Here is an 18,039-nt window from a genome sequence, read left to right on the forward strand (position 1 = left end):
GATCATGGTTTGACCACCTCTGATCATGGTTTGCCCAAAAAAATGATCATGGTTTGTCCGGTTTTAGAAATCTCCATTTTTGAATGAAAACATTCGAATTCACAATTAGATGTTGCATTTATCATTGCTTGAGTTTACTGTCATCATATTGATTCATTCATAATTTAGGCTTTCTTCAGAATATTGCCTTTTCTTGGGCATTTTAGAAGTGTTCACCTCAACACAATCAACACAGAAAAGCCATACTTCTGCTATGCGCGAAGCACACCATAAACAAACATAAACAAACTGCAGCGCGCCAAGCGGTTGCCATAGAAATCATGTGGACAAAACAACATTATTGAATTGGACAACTCATGATCATCAAAATGCGTTAATTTGATGGTTTAGCTATGTAAATCCGATACAAATGGTGAGCAAGCATGATGTTTACAAGATCGCCTCTTTGTCCGGTGTGGAGATGGGGAGGAAACTCCGGAGCACGGAGGGCTATTCCTAATCGATATCCGTCTCGACGGGAAAACGGATAATGACGAGATCAAATGGAAGCGGTGTGGAGAGCAGCAAAATTCCTGCCCTGCAATGCTTGATCGTTGCCTGGATGGAGGAACACTGCGAGGACCGCTCGACGAACAGGAAATAAATAATCCTATGTTAATTATGAAGTTAGAATTCTGTGATAACGATAAAAAATTACAATACATTGAGATAAAAAATGCATTTAATTCCATGCTATACGATACAATAATATTCTTTTGTAATTTCAAATACGATTTATTTATTGTAAATGACAATAATTGATTTCGATTCACTGTTAGACCTACTGTGAATGTTTCATTTAGTCTACCTTTTTTATTGTATTCGCGTACGCGATAAAATATCTTTTCTATCGCTCATTTGTATGTGTGTATGTGAGTGTTTGTGTGTTTTCGAACCACTTGCATGAGTTTCTCGCACATAGACAAAATAGTGTCTTCGGTTGCCTTTTCTATATATTTAGGCTCTAGTTTCGTAAATCACTTTCGTATTTCCTGCATGCGCTGGCCGGTGTGTCTAGTTTTGTAATGAATCCGCGCTCGGGTTATATAGAACAGTAAAAACATACGATGCGTAGATATATATGCATATTCTATACGATGCGTTTATATGCAATAACAATAAACTAAATTCAGAGAGGATAAATAAACTTCAACGTGTCATTGTTAATATTCTAGTATCTGTAACTGATTTTAGGAATAAAAGTAATAGTAAAGCATCTGAACAGCGAGTAATATTCCGTTTCTGTTGCGAAGATCTAGAACCCTATCTAGAGTTGAGTAAAATATATCTGCCGAGAAATGAGAGTCCGGCTTTCCCCCTATATCAGTTTACCCGTTTTGGCCCTTACAATGGAACATCTATTTCTATCGCTCATTCAGTTGTGATCCTCGAATACAAGTCGTGTTGTGGCGCCGTTGAGCGATTTATTCTGATCGCTTTGCTTCTCGACACGACGCACGCATGTTTGCAGATAAGGATCGATATACGATACGAACAGTTTGCGCATTAAATGCACCCGAGCCGACTTCTACTGAAGCGGAAGCGTCTGGACGAAGTTGGCAATCTCGGCATCAACAGTACGAAGGGAAACATCATGAGAAAGGTTGCCTTCATCTTCTAGTTGAATCTATTCATTAACCTTACTCCAATAGCAACACAACAAAGTAATATAAGCTACGTTTCTGAGTTCTTTATTATGCTTCGATATAGCGTACAATTCGATACAACGCACAATTTTGAAAGTAAAATGTACGTTATATCGAAGTTATCCTGTAGTAATAGCCGTTATCCATGGTTGCTCTCTTAAACGCTCTCAAAGATTGTCTGGGAATGCATTTTTTGTGTTCCGTTCTGTCCTGTCGGTGAATATTGGCCGTTTTGACGTAGGACTACGTCTTTCATTTCTATACTGGGGTGTAAGTTCAATCTTTCGAAAACGAAAGCGTTACGCCGGAGAACGAGATTTTGAGCGCTAATAGCTCCTAAACAACTGAACGAAATGGTATGATAAACACTTCATTCGAAAGATAAAATGTCTACGCGTTTTATGCTTGTTACATTTTGATTCAAAAATTTGTTTCAATAGCCCTAAAATTGTTTTCAAAACAGGCTATTGAAATCACACCAATCGGTATATAAGCGAGTGTCGCTCGGAAATCCACTCAGTTATAATTGCGCAACGATTGAGGTACGATCGCTGGAATGGATGGATGTTTCTCTGACACAGACCTCGAAACCATGGAGCCAGGGGAAATCGGCATAGCAAATTAGATGCAGGCAGAGGGTAATTTTGTACTCGTTTGCGTTTCTGCAAATTGAAATGTTTCCCTCACACAGACTTCAAAATCATGAAGCCTGGGGAAATCGGCATTGCAAAATAGATTTGAGCAGCGGGTACTTTTGTACTCGGATTGACTATGGAATTAATATGGTATGATACGGTGTAGTGAATATGATCGATGTGGATATTATGTGTAGTGAATATGATCGATGTGGATATTTAATTACATATCTAAGAAATCACATTTATAAAAGCAGCGTTATAAAATTATTTGTTTACGGATGCTGCAATCGATCGTCGTTATTGGGAAGTTGGAGTTGTTGGGAAGGGGGTCTTATTTTCGCTGTGTAATTCCGAGGAGGAATCCATTCGTTCTCAAGCATTGATAATCCTGCTCCGGATCAACGATGATTCCAATTGTCGGGGCTTGGGGAGTGGGTACTATTTGCGCCGAGTATTTTCGAGGAAGAATCGATTCCCCATTTGAACGTTAATAATTCTTTTCCGTCTAAACGAAGTTGTATGATAATCACTTTATTCGAAAGATGAAAAGTCTAAGATTTATATGCTTGTTACTTATTGATTGCCAAGTCAACATTAGTCCTACGTCCACCTTGCGGTTATATCAAAGTTATAACCCACTTCTAGTTTTTAATCAATAACTGGGTTCCAGCGATTGACAGCAATGATTCAAATTTTATGTGTGGCAACCCTTAATAAGTCATACTTTTCCAGTTCCACTTGAATACACATGAGAACCTTCCTGGGCATTAGTCCTCGTTGGGCAACGGTTCCAGCTGCCTCACGATCTTTTTCGCACGTTTTTTGTCGTATGTAATCTGTCTCGCATCATTTCCTGTTGTCACATCCCAATGATCCCAACAGATGCTTCTTAGTCTATTTGAATTTGAAAAACATATTGTCTATCCAGCAGTGCTCCAGGATGAACCGGACGAAAATTGAATATTAATTCTGAATCTAATTTTCGCATTATCCACAGTACTTAATCACTATCTTTTATATTCAGAATATTTTTTCACCCAAATCAACCGCGCAACTGGAATCGCTTGTTAAGTACACAAATATACGAAGCGTTTAATAACAAGTCTACACGCGACGTAATTTACTGATATTTCAATATTATTCCAGCATAACATCGAATAATTTTCCAAATTTAATCACTAGTAGATATTCGATCTTCATAGAAATCTCAACAAATCATATAATACATTGCAATTTGCATATGTCAAAATGAAAATGGTACAAAAGTAGGCCGGTTTCCATTCTCCCACTCTGATTTCGATCCAAGCAGTCTACTTGGTAGGTGCACACAACAATACTTGTCACTGCTGTTTGAAATTGCAAGAGAGAAGCAAGAAGAAATTTCACTCAGCACCAAGATGGACCGAACGAGCGTTACATCCCGAATTCCGACCGGCTTGAGGGTTCCGAGAGGCTATCGGGCCACCCAAGCAATTGGAGGTAAAGCGGAATCGGGAGGGAAAGTTCGTTTTCCAAGCAAGGTGAGTAAAATCGTGTAAGAGTGTGTAGCAGTGTTAAAATGAAATCTTATTTTCTTACAGACTATTCCAACCGCGAACGAGATAGATCCTGAAGAGAGCTTGATTGAGGACGAAAATTTTCCGCCGTTGTTCTATGAAGACATAGAGGATACTGGAGACGACCCGTACGACTGGGAGCCGATAAACATTTCCGAGATCGACGAGGTATATTTTCGGAAGCTGAAGGCTGAATGGGAGCTTCAAAAAATGAGAGTGGAAAACTCCAGATGGCGGCAGGAGAATCAACGGCTAAAAACAGCAGCAAAAGGGGTAAGACTATTTAAGTATTGTTGTTTGAAAATGCTGCTGGTTGTTGCAGGAGAAGTGGCGCAGTCGCTCTTTGTTTAAATCTTCTATCATAAACATAATTGGGAGTGTTTTTGTGTGTTATCTTCAATTTTTGTTATTATTTTAAGTTGTGTTTTGTTTGATATATTTTGATGATATATTTTTTCCTTTAGTATTTGGATGTTTTTATTAGTATTTAGATTTACCTTATTTATACCGTTGTTGTATTCCGTATTCTGTTGGATTTTATTATGTTACTTTGTGTTGCTGAGTTTCATAGTTGTTTTTTTTTCTTATTTCAGCTTCTTTTATCAATACACTACTGATTTTTCAATTATTTGATTGTTCTTCTTTTGTTTTCCGATGAAGATTTTATTAATATTTATTCATTCTTACATTGCATCAAATACATATGAGCTTTCGAGGGGACTCTTCTTGACTACAACACTGAGAAATGAGCTAGCTATGAGTAGATGACACAAGATATGACGTGAGTTCTTTTTCCAGAATAAAAAAAACAAATTTGTAGTAATTTTTTCCATTTTTCATAGGTCAGATCAAACCAAGGCAATTCCCGTTTAAAAAAAAAACAAGAGATGACCAAGTCACGATTTAGATTTAATATTTTTTAACATCTTTTGTTGTAGAATGAATAAATTAATTAATTTGTAATAAACTAATTTAATTTATACTCTAGAGCCGATTTGTTACAATTTTCTGCACTAGTACAATCGAACACCCTTTTATAAAGTCTTCAAACTTAGTCTCAAGTTTTAGGAAAGTTTTAAAATTGACGATGACTCAATATTTCAGAAAAGCTTTAAGTGCATTCGATTTTTCAACATAAAGCTTGGCACTCTGCTCATTCCACCATGGTTCAGGTTTAGGTGGCCTTCGACGAATAATGGATACTGGGATGTGTTTAGATTGGGCGCAAACTGCGCAGTCATGGACCAATCGAGAAAATAGTTTAAGTTCCTCCAAAGAAGGTTTGATTAACCATCTCCGGAAATGATGGCTGAAGCAGTGACATCCACATAAATTGGATTTCACGTTTCCGGAATTAAGTTTCGTGTTCCGTTGACTTTATTCATTAGATTTTAAGAGGCTTAAGGCTTTTGCCACGCTATAACATCTAAAGCTGATTAAGTAACCCAGTGGTCTTCAAAAATTTTATAAGTTTTGTTTCATTATCGGTTCTTGAGATAGAATGTCGTGCAGAGAATGAGATTGACGAAATTGTTGTCGTTGTTCTTCGTAGGCTCTACATTCGGCCAGCATGTGTTTAATAGTCAGCTGAACTCCGAAGGTGATACCAACTGACTATTCAGTTTGATCGAACAAGTACCAATGCGTTAATTTTGTGTGTCCTATTCTACAACGAGTAAGAACTCGTTGTTCCACTCTGTCGGGTCGGTTCTTCCAGCGTTTGATAGTGTTTTACTTCCCGAAGTTTTGTATTTGTCTGGTTCCAGATGATCTGCTGATGATGCTCTAGCTGATAATCAACATTTCTGAAGATATCTTCGGAAGGAATGCTGGTGTCTCAGATCCATGTATATCTCCCAACGTTAGCCAGTCAGTCTGCGTGTTCATTTCCATTAATGCCGACATAACTGGGAACCCAAACAAGTGTGATCGCCTTATTCATAGCGTGAGTTACCGTTGCTTGAATGAACGGGTGTTTGCTGTTTGCCACTTGCAAGAAGTGCACTGGCTGAAGACGAAAAAATTGCCGTAGGACCATCTGCTCTGCTAATTCTGCATGATAAGGCCGCTGCCTGTGCTGTGCTGTGTGTGACGACAAAGAGGGTGTTCGACTCCCGCGACTTCAAATCCAATACGATAATCTGCTGCTGAACTGTCAGTGAACATCAGTTTGTGGCTACTGTAAGTTCCAAGTAGCTCATGCGAGCGATTTCTTTTGCCTGACCCGTTTTGTAAAGACTGTTGATAGTTCAATCTACTCGCACCGGGGAAACATTCCATGGTCTGGATAGAATTCTAAGGACCTTGATAGGGGAAGGAAGCTGTTCGGAGATTAGTTCTGAAAAAACGTCTCCCTGCTTCTTCGAACATTCCGGATGAAGTTTTGTTTGAACGCTCGAGAGTGCGACAAGCACGGTGAACCAGAGTGCGACATACTACTGAGGTGAAATCACGAACTCCACATTCGGTGTAGAGAGAAAGAATAGGAGATGATCTGATTGCACCAGATGACACACGTAAAAAGCAGTTGTAAACTGGTCGTAGGCCCTGAAGGTCCGTAGGGTTGAATAGTTCGATTCCATAGATAAATTTCGAGGTTATAGTAGCATTCCCCATATTCAGTAGGGTTCCTTGTATCCCCACTGTTGTGGACAACCCTATTTTGCCGCGCTCGGATACGTTATTCATCCGACGCAGCTCAGACCGCAGGGCTCGCGTGCGACAGCATGACTGTCACTGAGCGATGCTGGAGATGCGCATATATGTGTTTTTAATGTGGTTGTCACTTGTTGTTGTTTACATTGTTATTGTTGTGGACAGAGTCATTGTTTATCGTTCATAGTGAAATGTATCGTTTAGTCATGTCGTGAATAAAGTTTGTTTTTATTTATTGTACCGTGCGCGTTTCATTAACCCTGTCGTGATATTGTCCCAGTGCAAGTCCAGGGTCCCGCGGTATAAAAGTGGCGACGAGTAATCGCGAGTGTGTTGTTTTTCACCGTCGGAAAAACACACTGAACATTTCGCCCCCCGCGCGTAAGAAAAGAAAGTGGAGTGAAAGTGCGATTGCGAGCAACGACGACGGGCAGAATAGTGTTGACCCCACGGGTGTGATAAACAATCAACGGCAACAAAACCAGCCGATTATCCCCGTGTCGGCGGTCCACTATCAGCAGCAGTTTATTCCCGTCTCTGCCGCCCAATCACAGCAGTACGCGCCTTTCCCGCCCCACCAACCGCAAGCACAGGTCGGTAGCGATGTGTTCGTGCAAATTTTGCAAATGATGCAGAAGCAGCACCGAGAGATGATGACCCAACTGATTCAACAGCAGCAGCAAAGTGATGAGAAGCATGAACGCTTTCTCCGTACGATCGCATCGTCAATCAACGTGCAGGTACCACCGAATCCGGAACAGATCCTTGACTCTTCGGCCGGCAACATCAAGGAATTCCGGTTCGAGGCCGACTCCAACGTGACGTTTGCGGCTTGGTACTCGAGATACGACGATCTCTTCGAGAAGGATGCTGCTAGATTGGACGGTGAAGCAAAAGGTCGTCTTCTTTTGCGAAAGCTGGGTGCATCGGAGCACGAACGGTATGTGAGTTACATTCTGCCTAAACTTCCGAAAAATTTTAGCTTCCTGGAAACAGTGGCCAAGCTCAAGAGCCTGTTCGGAGCAAAAGAATCGGTGATCAGCCGTCGCTACCGATGCCTGCAGATAGCGAAAAATCCTGCAGAGGACCATGTGGCATTCGCTTGCCGCGTAAACAAGGCTTGCGTGGAGTTTGAGCTGGGTAAGCTCTCGGAGGAGCAATTCAAGTGCTTGGTCTACGTGTGTGGTTTAAAATCGGAGAACGACGTCGAGATTCGCACCCGCCTCCTCACGAAAATAGAAGAGAGAAATGACGTGACGTTGGAGCAACTTTCGGAGGAGTGCCAGCGGCTGTACAACCTGAAGCACGACAGCGCCATGATCGAATCTCCGTCCACGTACGACCAAGTACAAGCGATAAGAAAATTTGGTGGGAAGCGGTACGAAAAGCGTGACCGTGAGTCACCGAAACATCCTTCCAGTGACACCGAATCCAAACCAGTGCCGGTGCCATACCCCGAAAAACTGGAAGGAGGCGCAGGAAGCAACCAGTGTCCGCCAAGGTGGTGGTAGTCGATGTGTGCAGTGTGCAGCAACGACGCAGATATGTCTCCGTGGGCTTTTCTGGAACAAAAATTCGCCTGCAACTCGATACCGCCTCAGACATCACCGTCATTAGCAGGGAGATTTGGCGGAGCATTGGCAGTCCTGCGTTATCGTCAGCAACGGTGAAGGCGAAGACGGCATCTGGCAGCATACTATCGCTCGATGGGGAGTTCGAGTGCGACGTCACCATCGGAAGCAGTACACGACGTGAGCTCATCCGTGTAACCGAGAAGCAGCTGCTGTTACTCGGATCCGATTTGGTCGACAGTTTCAACCTTTGGGCCGTCCCTATGGACACCTTCTGCTGCCACGTGTCTGGAACGCCAGTGTCGACAGGTGCACTCAAGTCGTCTTTTCCAGAGGTCTTCAGCGAGAAGCTCGGCTTGTGCACCAGAACAAAATTGAAGTTGGAGTTGAAAGAAAACGTTCGACCCGTCTTCTGTCCGAAGCGTCCGGTAGCTTACGCTATGTATGATACCGTTGATCGCGAGCTCGACCGGTTAGAGAAATTGGACATCATCACCCCGGTCGATTATTCGGAGTGGGCCGCTCCGATCGTCGTAGTCCGCAAGTCCAATGGCTCCATCAGGATTTGCGGAGACTACTCAACGGGTCTGAATGCAGCTCTCCAATCACAGCAGTATCCACTTCCACTTCCGGATGACATCTTCGCCAAGCTGGCTAAGTGTAAGATCTTCAGCCAGATAGATTTGTCCGACGCCTTCTTACAGGTGGAAGTTGACGAGCAGTACCGTAGTTTGCTGACGATCAATACGCATCGTGGTCTCTACCTCTACAACCGCCTGCCGCCGGGTTTGAAGATCGCGCCTGGCGCATTTCAGCAGCTCATCGACACAATGTTAGCCGGACTGAAGGGCACTTCTGGCTACCTCGATGACGTCATCGTCGGCGGAGAAACTGAAGAGGAGCACGACCTCAATCTACGGGGTGTCCTGAAGCGAATCCAAGATTTCGGATTCACGATTCGTGTTGACAAGTGTTTGTTTCGCAAGCAGCAAATCCGATACTTGGGGCACATCATCGACAGTCGCGGGTTGCGACCAGATCCGGCGAAAATCGAGGCGATCACCAAGCTGCCGCCTCCAGCCGATGTATCCGGTGTGCGATCGTTTTTGGGGGCCATCAACTACTACGGCAAGTTCGTCCCCAACATGCGCATGCTACGCTACCCGCTCGACAATCTCCTCAAGGTGGAGACGAAGTTCAGCTGGAGTCCGGAGTGCCAGAAAGCGTTCGACCGGTTCAAGCAGATTCACTCGTCGGATCTTCTCCTCACACACTACGATCCGAAGCGGGAAATCATCGTTTCTGCTGACGCTTCATCCGTTGGACTTGGGGCTACCATTAGCCATAGGTTCCCAGATGGAACCATCAAGGTGGTCCAACATGCATCCAGGGCGCTCACGAAGGCAGAACAGGCCTACAGTCAGCCCGATCGCGAAGGTCTGGCCATCATCTTCGCCGTCACGAAGTTCCACAAAATGCTCTTCGGACGGCACTTCCGTTTGCAAACCGATCATCGCCCGCTGCTTCGTATCTTCGGCTCTAAGAAGGGAATTCCAGTGTACACTGCGAACTGCCTGCAACGCCTCGCCCTCAACTTGCTGCTCTACGACTTTGAAATCGAGTACGTGTCCACTGAGAAGTTCGGCAACGCAGACCTGCTCTCCCGGTTGATCGACCAGCACATCAAGCCTGAAGAGGACTACGTCATCGCGAGTCTCAATCTGGAAGAGGATATTAGGTCAGTAGTAACTAATACGGTTAAAGTGTTGCCTCTCAATTTCATAGTCGTTGCGCAAAGCACCCAAGCAGATCCGCTGCTCCGTCAAGTCCACCGCTACGTTCAGAACGGCTGGCCCCAGTCAACACTCGATGGGTCAGAACTTCGCCGGTTCCAATCAAGGCAGGAATCGCTCTCTGTGGTGGATGGGTGTATTTTGTTTGCCGAACGACTCGTCATTCCGTCGCTGCATCGGAAACGGTGCCTCGAACAGCTGCACCGTGGCCATCCGGGCATGCAGCGAATGAAAGCCATCGCTAGGAGCTACGTGTACTGGCCTACGTTGGATGCTGACATCGTCAGCTTCGTCAAGGCATGCCAGCAGTGTGCGTCTGTAGCTCGATCACCTCCTCACTCTCCACCGGTGCCGTGGCCCAAATTGACCGCTCCGTGGCAACGCGTCCACGTCGACTTCGCCGGTCCAATCGAAGGCGACTACTACCTGCTCGCTATCGATTCGTTCTCTAAGTGGCCCGAGATCATCCGAACGACCCGCATCACCTCTGCTGCGACCATCAGCATCTTGCGTGCGTTGTTCGCGCGGCTGGGTATGCCCGTAACCTTGGTCAGTGACAACGGTACCCAGTTTACCAGCACCGAATTTGCCGATTTCTGCGCTTCCAATGGCATCGAGCACCTCACGACAGCACCGTTTCATCCACAATCAAATGGCCAGGCGGAACGATTCGTGGATACCTTCAAGCGAGCCGTCAAGAAAATCCGAGAGGGGAGAGGATCCATTGAAGAAGCACTGGATGTCTTCTTGCTGACGTACCGAAGCACGCCCAGTCGTGCTCTGCCGGATCAGAAGTCGCCATCTGAGATCATGTTTGGTCGCAAAATCCGAACGTGTCTCGAGCTTCTGCGTCCACCACCGGTACGTGTCCCAGTGCCAACCGACGATGACCGCAAGCAACCGAGGTCCTTCAACCGAAACGAGACCGTGTACGCCAAACTACATGGTCATACCGGTTGGAAGTGGGCTCCTGGTGTCGTCGTCGAGAAGATCGGAGACGTTATGTACAACGTGTGGGTCGAAGATCGCCGAATGCTACGCTCGCATATCAACCAACTTCGGAGTCGCCTTGCTGCTGGCGCGATACCGAAGCAACCCACTGTACATGCCACCTTAAACCAACATTCGCTGCCGCTGGACATTTTGCTGGATGCCTGGGATCTCCCAAGCCAATCACCAGGTCTATCTTCACCAGAGCCTGTCTCCAGTGCTGAGAGAACCATGGTAGGTTCCGGGCCGACTCTTGCAACGTCTACGCCACGTCATGAGGTCTCGGCGTTCGTCCCGTCATCAGCATCGTCATCATCAACAACAACAACGCCAACATCGACAGAGTTCGAGTCCGCTGTCGAAGTAGAACTAGCTGTAGACATCCCTAGGCGCTCTTCACCACTATGAAGACCGCCAGTAAAGTTTGATCCGTACCACCTCTATTAAGAGGGGAGATGTTGTGGACAACCCTATTTTGCCGCGCTCGGATACGTTATTCATCCGACGCAGCTCAGACCGCAGGGCTCGCGTGCGACAGCATGACTGTCACTGAGCGATGCTGGAGATGCGCATATATGTGTTTTTAATGTGGTTGTCACTTGTTGTTGTTTACATTGTTATTGTTGTGGACAGAGTCATTGTTTATCGTCCATAGTGAAATGTATCGTTTAGTCATGTCGTGAATAAAGTTTGTTTTTATTTATTGTACCGTGCGCGTTTCATTAACCCTGTCGTGATATTGTCCCAGTGCAAGTCCAGGGTCCCGCGGTACAAAACCCACCATCGGATCGCTTTGATAATGTTGAGCCGTAGTCGCAAGTCGTTTCGTGTCTTTGCAACATGCGTTTTTGCTGTCCTTCGACGATTTATCCAAGCACCTAGAATTCTTATTGAGCTAACCTTCTGGATCACAGAGTTTCGTAATTTAACCTTCGGTATTCGGTTGAAACGATGGCGTTTTTTGTTGCAGATATGTATCATCGTGCTTTTAGAAGAATTGATTGTGAAACCAACCGATGTCGCTCACTTGTCTAACGTCTCGATGTTACGTTGCCGGTGCTTACGGGCAACTGCCGTATACTTGCTTGAACACGAAATTTTAAAATCATCTGCGTAGCCACTGAGGACACGCCGGGATAACGGAATATCGAAAGCGGGATTGACAGCCAACAGGGAAAGAGTGGGTGAAAAGACCCCGCCTTGTGGTACTCCATTCTCTTGAATCGTTGGTGGAGAGGTTTTTCCACCTACAGATACTCTAAATGTGCTAGTATCGAGATTTTGTCGACCAAACCGAAAAACTTTGTGACCTAAGCCGGTTTTACAGACCTGGGGTGACATTGCGCATTTCGAAACGAGTGATTTTTATTCGTTTCGACCATTTTGACATGCCTTTGACCAGCTTTGTTTAGGAAACCAAAAATTTTACATTTTTTTACGAGACAAATTTTGCTCTAAATCTAGTACACCGAAAATATGAACTTGAAAAATATACATAATACTAAAACCATTTCGATTTGAGTTCGAATTTTCTCGAAACGAGTTACTCGTTTCGAAATGCGCAATGCGGCCTCTATGCTCGGTCGTAAGTTTTTACGATATCGTAAAATCGTAAAAAATAAGCGGCCTCCATGCTCGGTCGTAAGTTTTTACGATATCAAGGATAGCGATATCCATATGTTCGTTTCTCTCAATGATCTCTTCGATAGATTCCTTAAGCTCGTTGAAATAAGTTGTAGTTCCCCTGCCTGGGCGAAAGGCATGTTGTTCGTTGGCGAGTCGAGCTGTACTTTCCAAGTGTTGAATCACTCTGTGGTTCATCATTCTTTCAAATACCTTACCCACACACGAGGTCAGTGAGGCGGTCGATAGTTGATATCACTTGACAATCTGTTACTCTTTAATATAGGGATTATAATTAACTCACGCCATTCTGCTGGGTATTCTCCTCGCTACCAGCTAGTGTTATACCCGTGTAGAAGAACTTCTTTGGTTATGAATGGTAAACGACGCAACATTTGATATGTGATTTCATCCGGGCCGGCGGACTTTCCTTTGCTTTTTTCCAGAGCGAATCCTCCATGTTGAAATCAACATCCATTGTGGGGTTACTTGGTGGAGTAACGAACTAGTGGATGTTTTTTGGGAAATTTCCTCTTTCCAGAAATCCAGCGGATAGCTGCGAGAACTCGAATTTAAGGAAAAATGCTTTCCAAGTACTAACACGATAGCTGACGGATCTTCAACAAGAACACCATGTAGATCAATCTTAGGGATTCTATTATCTCGTCTTCCTGTTAGGCGATTGAAATGTTTCCACAATATGCCACTTGTGGTAGAGGGATATTGAAGCTCGATGCAAATTCAAATCCAAGGTTGTCCCAGGAAAAATGTCTGCCGTTGAAATCACCGGCAAACATAGATCGTTCAGAAATCTGTTCGGAAATACCCATCAGTGCTTCCGAAATGCGCAGAGCACTGTGTGTGTTGTTGTATACGCAGACGATTGTCAATTTAATAGGTGACCGAATCTCTACAGCCACAGCCGGGATATTGGTGTCCAGATGAATCTGTGAATGTGGAACACAGCATAGGACTACAAGAACAGCTAGACCCTGACGATTTCGGAATGATCCGGAAGAGTAGACGAAAAACTCATACCAGTTTTCGAGCTAGGATCCAAAGTTGGTACAAAGTTGGATTCCTGGAGGCAGAGCACGACAGGTAGTTGATTCCTTACTAGAATGAGTAGCTCATCCACGTTATTCCATATGCTTCGAATGTTCCATTGTAGTAGCAGAACACGGAAACCATCGCTGGTGGCCGGTTCTTCGGAGATAGAGCTGATATCTGAATCATCCGGAAAGTGAGTTTCTGGAAGGTTAAGTGGATCAACTTCTGCGTTCATTGGATTGAGATATGGGGTATGTACTTGCCTGGGCCCCACCCAATTTCCCAATGGCAGCAGGCACCGAACGACCGTTAGACGGCTCTGGATCATGCCCGAACGCGGCCAGCAAAGGGAGGAGATAGAGAAGTTACATCGATCGTAGCCACAGTTGGAGATGTTGCGGTGTCTGGTTGGAGTAACAAGTCCTGTGCGAAATTTTTATTCACCTTTCGAAAACAGTTGTCCGTGTGGCTTTGGTCGGTGAATGTGGCCAGTTCTGGATTTTCTGGTACGTTTCAACTTGTTTGGATCGTCGCATGCGGTAGGCCGATATTTTAAAGCCAGAAAACTTCGAGATCTTGTTCCTTTACCAGGATCGAATGAAGGCGACAGTGTGAGCGTCGTTAGTGAAACTGAAAGTTGAGCAGCGTTTGGGACTAATCGGTGCTGTTTGTGTTGGAAACTTGCCGGTGGTGCTTCCAGTTGCCCGATGCCAGCAAGCATCGAACGAACGTCGGGGTGCCCCGGATCATGTCCGAACTTCCTGCTGAAGCTCTACAAGAAAGGCGTTCGACCGGAAGACATTGGCATTATCACACCGTACCAACAGCAGGTCAAGACAATTCGGCGCATTCTGGATGAAAGTAATTTGCAGAAACCAAAAATCGGAAGCGTGGAGGAATTCCAAGGCCAGGAGCGTATGGTGATTATTATATCTACTGTGCGAACTTCGAAATCGCTGCTGCAAAGCGACCTGCAGCATGCACTTGGTTTCATTGCCAGCCCAAAGCGCTTGAATGTGGCCATCTCCCGTGCACGGGCGCTGCTTTTGATCTTCGGTAGCCCTCATCTGCTGTCAGCGGACAAACACTGGCGAAATCTGTTGTTCAGGGCGATTAATTCCGGTTCGTACTGTGGGTGCGATCTTCCCGAGCATATTGATCCCACGGAGCCAGCGCTGAATGGCGACGCACACAAGGAGGAGTGAACTATTGTGTAACGGTTGGAGTTTGATTACTTATAAACGCGGGTTCGTATATGCTACATCCGAATACCTCGAACGAACTGCAGTGTATCGTATTATTATGAGATGTATCATTTCTGAATTTAATTTTTATGTTTGAAACAAATAAAATAAATGAGATTAATTTTAAAGCACAGCGAATAATATCTTAAAAACGACTTTACAGTTTTTCAATTCCGAAAATCTATGAATTTGTCTTGCGACGGGGGAACTGTCTCTAAACAAAATGAGCATTGCAGGTGCAGGTCGTGGCCGAGTGGTTAGCGTCTCACATTATCATGCCGGGTGTTCGGGTTCGATTCCCGTTCTGGCCGGGGGATTTTTCGTCAAAGAAATTTCCTTCGACTTGCACTGTGGTCACGCGTATTCTAGAGCTTGTCTACATTCAAGGCGTGTTATTTGGCCTAAGAAATCTCAATTAAGTATTATTAAATGACGCTAATTAATGCATACGTTGAGACAGCAAAAGTTCCACAGGGAACGTTAACGCCATTCAAGAAGAAGATGCAGGTCTCCAAGAAAAGTCACAATCGGGAAACAGTCACGATGTCACGATTGGCCTCCTGTGAGATAAGGCATGAATCTGGAATTATGGTCCCTATTATATAAATCGAATCGAGGATTCGATACAATCCCTATCACTATCACATTGCGAGCAAAATTTCAAATTTCATATGTAATTCGAGATATTCGAAACTGATATTTCCTCAACGAATGAAGCTTAATAGGCGTAATGCATGCATGGATGTGTAATAAAAATGACATCATGGAACAATTTGCTTTACAAAAAATATAATTATTAGAAAATGAATCTTTTCATGTATTTTCACAAATGCAATCTATGGAATTCCGTAAGGAGTCACACATTAATTCCACTTTTTTTAGCAAAACATTCTTTTTCATGTAATTCTCTTTCAGCGTCGATTTCTTGTTGCAGCGGCGTTAATAGCTTCATTGTATTGGGCCACAACATATGGCCCTGAATTCTCGCTTGTTGTGTGCTAGTGTTTTCTTTACCTTTCACCTCATGTCAATCCAAATCTGTAATTTAAAAAAATAATTTTTGTTTTGCAAGACATTTCAGCTTCAGCATATGGTAGAGAAAGTTTGGTATAGTATAGCAATAAAAAAGAAAATTGCTGACAAAAGTAACACGTACTAATGTACGCTAGCAGGAATAAGCAATTTTGACGTAGGACTACGTCTTTCATTTCTATACCGGGGTGTAAAATCAAAGTTTCGAAAACGAAAGCGTTACGCCCGAGACCGAGATTTTGAGCGTTAATAGCTCCTAAACAACTGAACGAAATGGTATGATAAACACTTTTTTTTTATCCCATTTATTTATTTAAGGCTCATTAGCATTTTAGCTGTAACAGAGCCGAATTTTAATCGTGTACATGTCACATATTTATCATATCTATAATTAGCACATTACACAGTTGCCATTTTTTATTTGGCGTTAGAGTATTCCTTTCTATACCATTACAAATGGTACACATTTACACAGTAGCCATTTAGGCGTAAGAGTTTTCTGTCTGTTCTTCCATTATCCAGTTAAGACTGGACAGCGGAGACAGTCGTTGATCCATTGTTGAGTTATTTATAGAACAGCATCCCGATGTTTCTTGCAGAGCAGAGCAGATGTATGGATGAATCGATCTTATTTCGACCGTGGATCGATCTCCATCGCTGATGATTGTTGCGTGGACGTAGCTATTCTGTAACAACACAAAGATGGTCAATGAGGGCCCTGAGTTTTGAACTCACGATCGATCGCTTACTAAGCGAACGCGCAACCAATGTGGCTACGGAGACCCCCATGATAAACACTTCATTCGAAAGATAAAATGTCTACGCATTCTATACATGTTACTTTTTGATCCAAAAACTTGTTTCAATAGTCTTAAAATTGCTTTCAAAACAGGCTATTGAAATCACCAATCGGTATATAAGCGAGCGCCGCTCGGAAATCCACTCAGTTCTAATTGAACAGCGATTGGAGCATGTTGTCGCTGTTGTGGTGAAGCTCTTCGTTTATCATGAAAGCGCTGATGAACGGTGTCACCAAGAGCCTGTTTGTGCACCTTAGGTCAGACATGAATCCATCAGGAGGAGAGTGATGCCACAAACGGTTCCCCGGGAAGATCTCGAAGCAGCCGCTACACACACATACACGCGCGGAATTCTTTCCGTTTGGATGCCATTCAGCATCGAGAAAGATCCGGAAAATAATCTGCCAGTTCCTCTGGGAATTTAAAAATACATTCATGTGAAAGAGTTTATTTGAATGTTTTCTATCCATGTAACACTGTGACCAAATACATTTGGTTTAGTGATTTTTCAATCAATCACAATTAACAGGATAGCTTCTGAAGATTATTCTTCCCCATCAGTAGGATATTTCCGTATCCAATATTGTATGCGCCCGCAATCGATTATTGCTCAGTCGCCGAAAGTTCCGAGCTCAGAGAGTTCATTCCCCTCTAGTTTGCCTTCCAAATTGCCATCGTAAACCACGCCTTCTCTCGATTCAATCACGCACAAAAAGCATACTTAAGCGATATTCTGGTGGTGAGACGCATTCATTTTTCGTGAGGACATCGACATGACAACATCGTTGCTGAGGATGCTGGACGGCGAAGGATCGAGATCTGCCCTGAAACGCGAGCAGTTTGTTTGAAACTGTGAGGGAGCACAGAGAAGTCGATTCTTCAGGAGAAGAGAAGGTGACCATCGAAGCAGCCGCTACACACACACATACACGCGCGGAATTCTTTCCGTTTGGATACCATTCAGCATCGAGAAAGATGTAAAATTGATTGAATCGCTGAGGTTGTGAATTGATTTCGATGTTTATCCCCTGCGCTCGAACGCGATGCCTGGGGCGGGGTACTTGCTGTCGAACATCGCAATCGGTTGACCAGTAAATCTTCTGGGCTGCTGCGCCATTCGGAGAAAGAGAGGCGGTCTAGCTGGACCTTTCGCCATTCGGAGAAAGAGAGGCGGTCTAGCTGGGAACCTCTATACCGATGAAGTACGGAGGAGATATTTAGCAGGAAAAAAGGAAAACAATTAGGTAATTTATGGAAATAGCTTCCATTAGCTGCTTTTTATGACTGTTTTTATTTTGAAGAAATTAAGTTTTCATGCTAGCAAATTGGGTCGCGTTGGCCAGCTGATGGTCACGTAGTTGAATCGGAAAAATATACATGAAAACGGCTAATTTGTGAAAAT

The 18,039-nt window shown here is 44.1% G+C and overlaps 2 protein-coding genes across 2 annotated transcripts; both read left to right on the plus strand.

Annotated features, from left to right (window-relative positions):
- The first annotated feature begins 3,106 nt into the window (after positions 1-3,106).
- Positions 3,107-11,296, plus strand: LOC129781556 (uncharacterized protein K02A2.6-like). Its single transcript, XM_055789219.1, has 5 exons — positions 3,107-3,843; positions 3,904-4,166; positions 6,815-7,474; positions 7,517-8,035; positions 8,077-11,296. Exons 1-5 carry the CDS (start codon positions 3,721-3,723, stop codon positions 11,294-11,296), a joined length of 4,785 nt encoding a protein of 1,594 aa, XP_055645194.1. The 5' UTR covers positions 3,107-3,720.
- Positions 11,297-12,797: 1,501 nt separating this feature from the next.
- LOC129781569 (probable RNA helicase armi) lies at positions 12,798-14,933 on the plus strand. Its single transcript, XM_055789233.1, has 2 exons — positions 12,798-13,612; positions 13,683-14,933. Exon 2 carries the CDS (start codon positions 14,269-14,271, stop codon positions 14,764-14,766), a length of 498 nt encoding a protein of 165 aa, XP_055645208.1. The 5' UTR covers positions 12,798-13,612; positions 13,683-14,268; the 3' UTR covers positions 14,767-14,933.
- Positions 14,934-18,039: the final 3,106 nt, after the last annotated feature.

Source organism: Toxorhynchites rutilus, unplaced genomic scaffold, assembly GCF_029784135.1.
Source record: "Toxorhynchites rutilus septentrionalis strain SRP unplaced genomic scaffold, ASM2978413v1 HiC_scaffold_15, whole genome shotgun sequence".
In the NCBI taxonomy this organism is placed as follows: Eukaryota; Metazoa; Arthropoda; class Insecta; order Diptera; family Culicidae; genus Toxorhynchites; species Toxorhynchites rutilus.

Excerpts from the sequence above, each read along its gene's own strand:
- LOC129781556 (XM_055789219.1), top strand. The coding sequence starts at position 3,721 with ATGGACCGAACGAGCGTTACATCCCGAATTCCGACCGGCTTGAGGGTT. Across the intron at positions 7,475-7,516 it reads GGTGCATCGGAGCACGAACG|CTTCCTGGAAACAGTGGCCA; the intron begins GTATGTGAGTTA and ends GAAAAATTTTAG. Across the intron at positions 8,036-8,076 it reads AGCAACCAGTGTCCGCCAAG|ATATGTCTCCGTGGGCTTTT; the intron begins GTGGTGGTAGTC and ends GCAACGACGCAG.
- LOC129781569 (XM_055789233.1), top strand. The coding sequence starts at position 14,269 with ATGCCAGCAAGCATCGAACGAACGTCGGGGTGCCCCGGATCATGTCCG.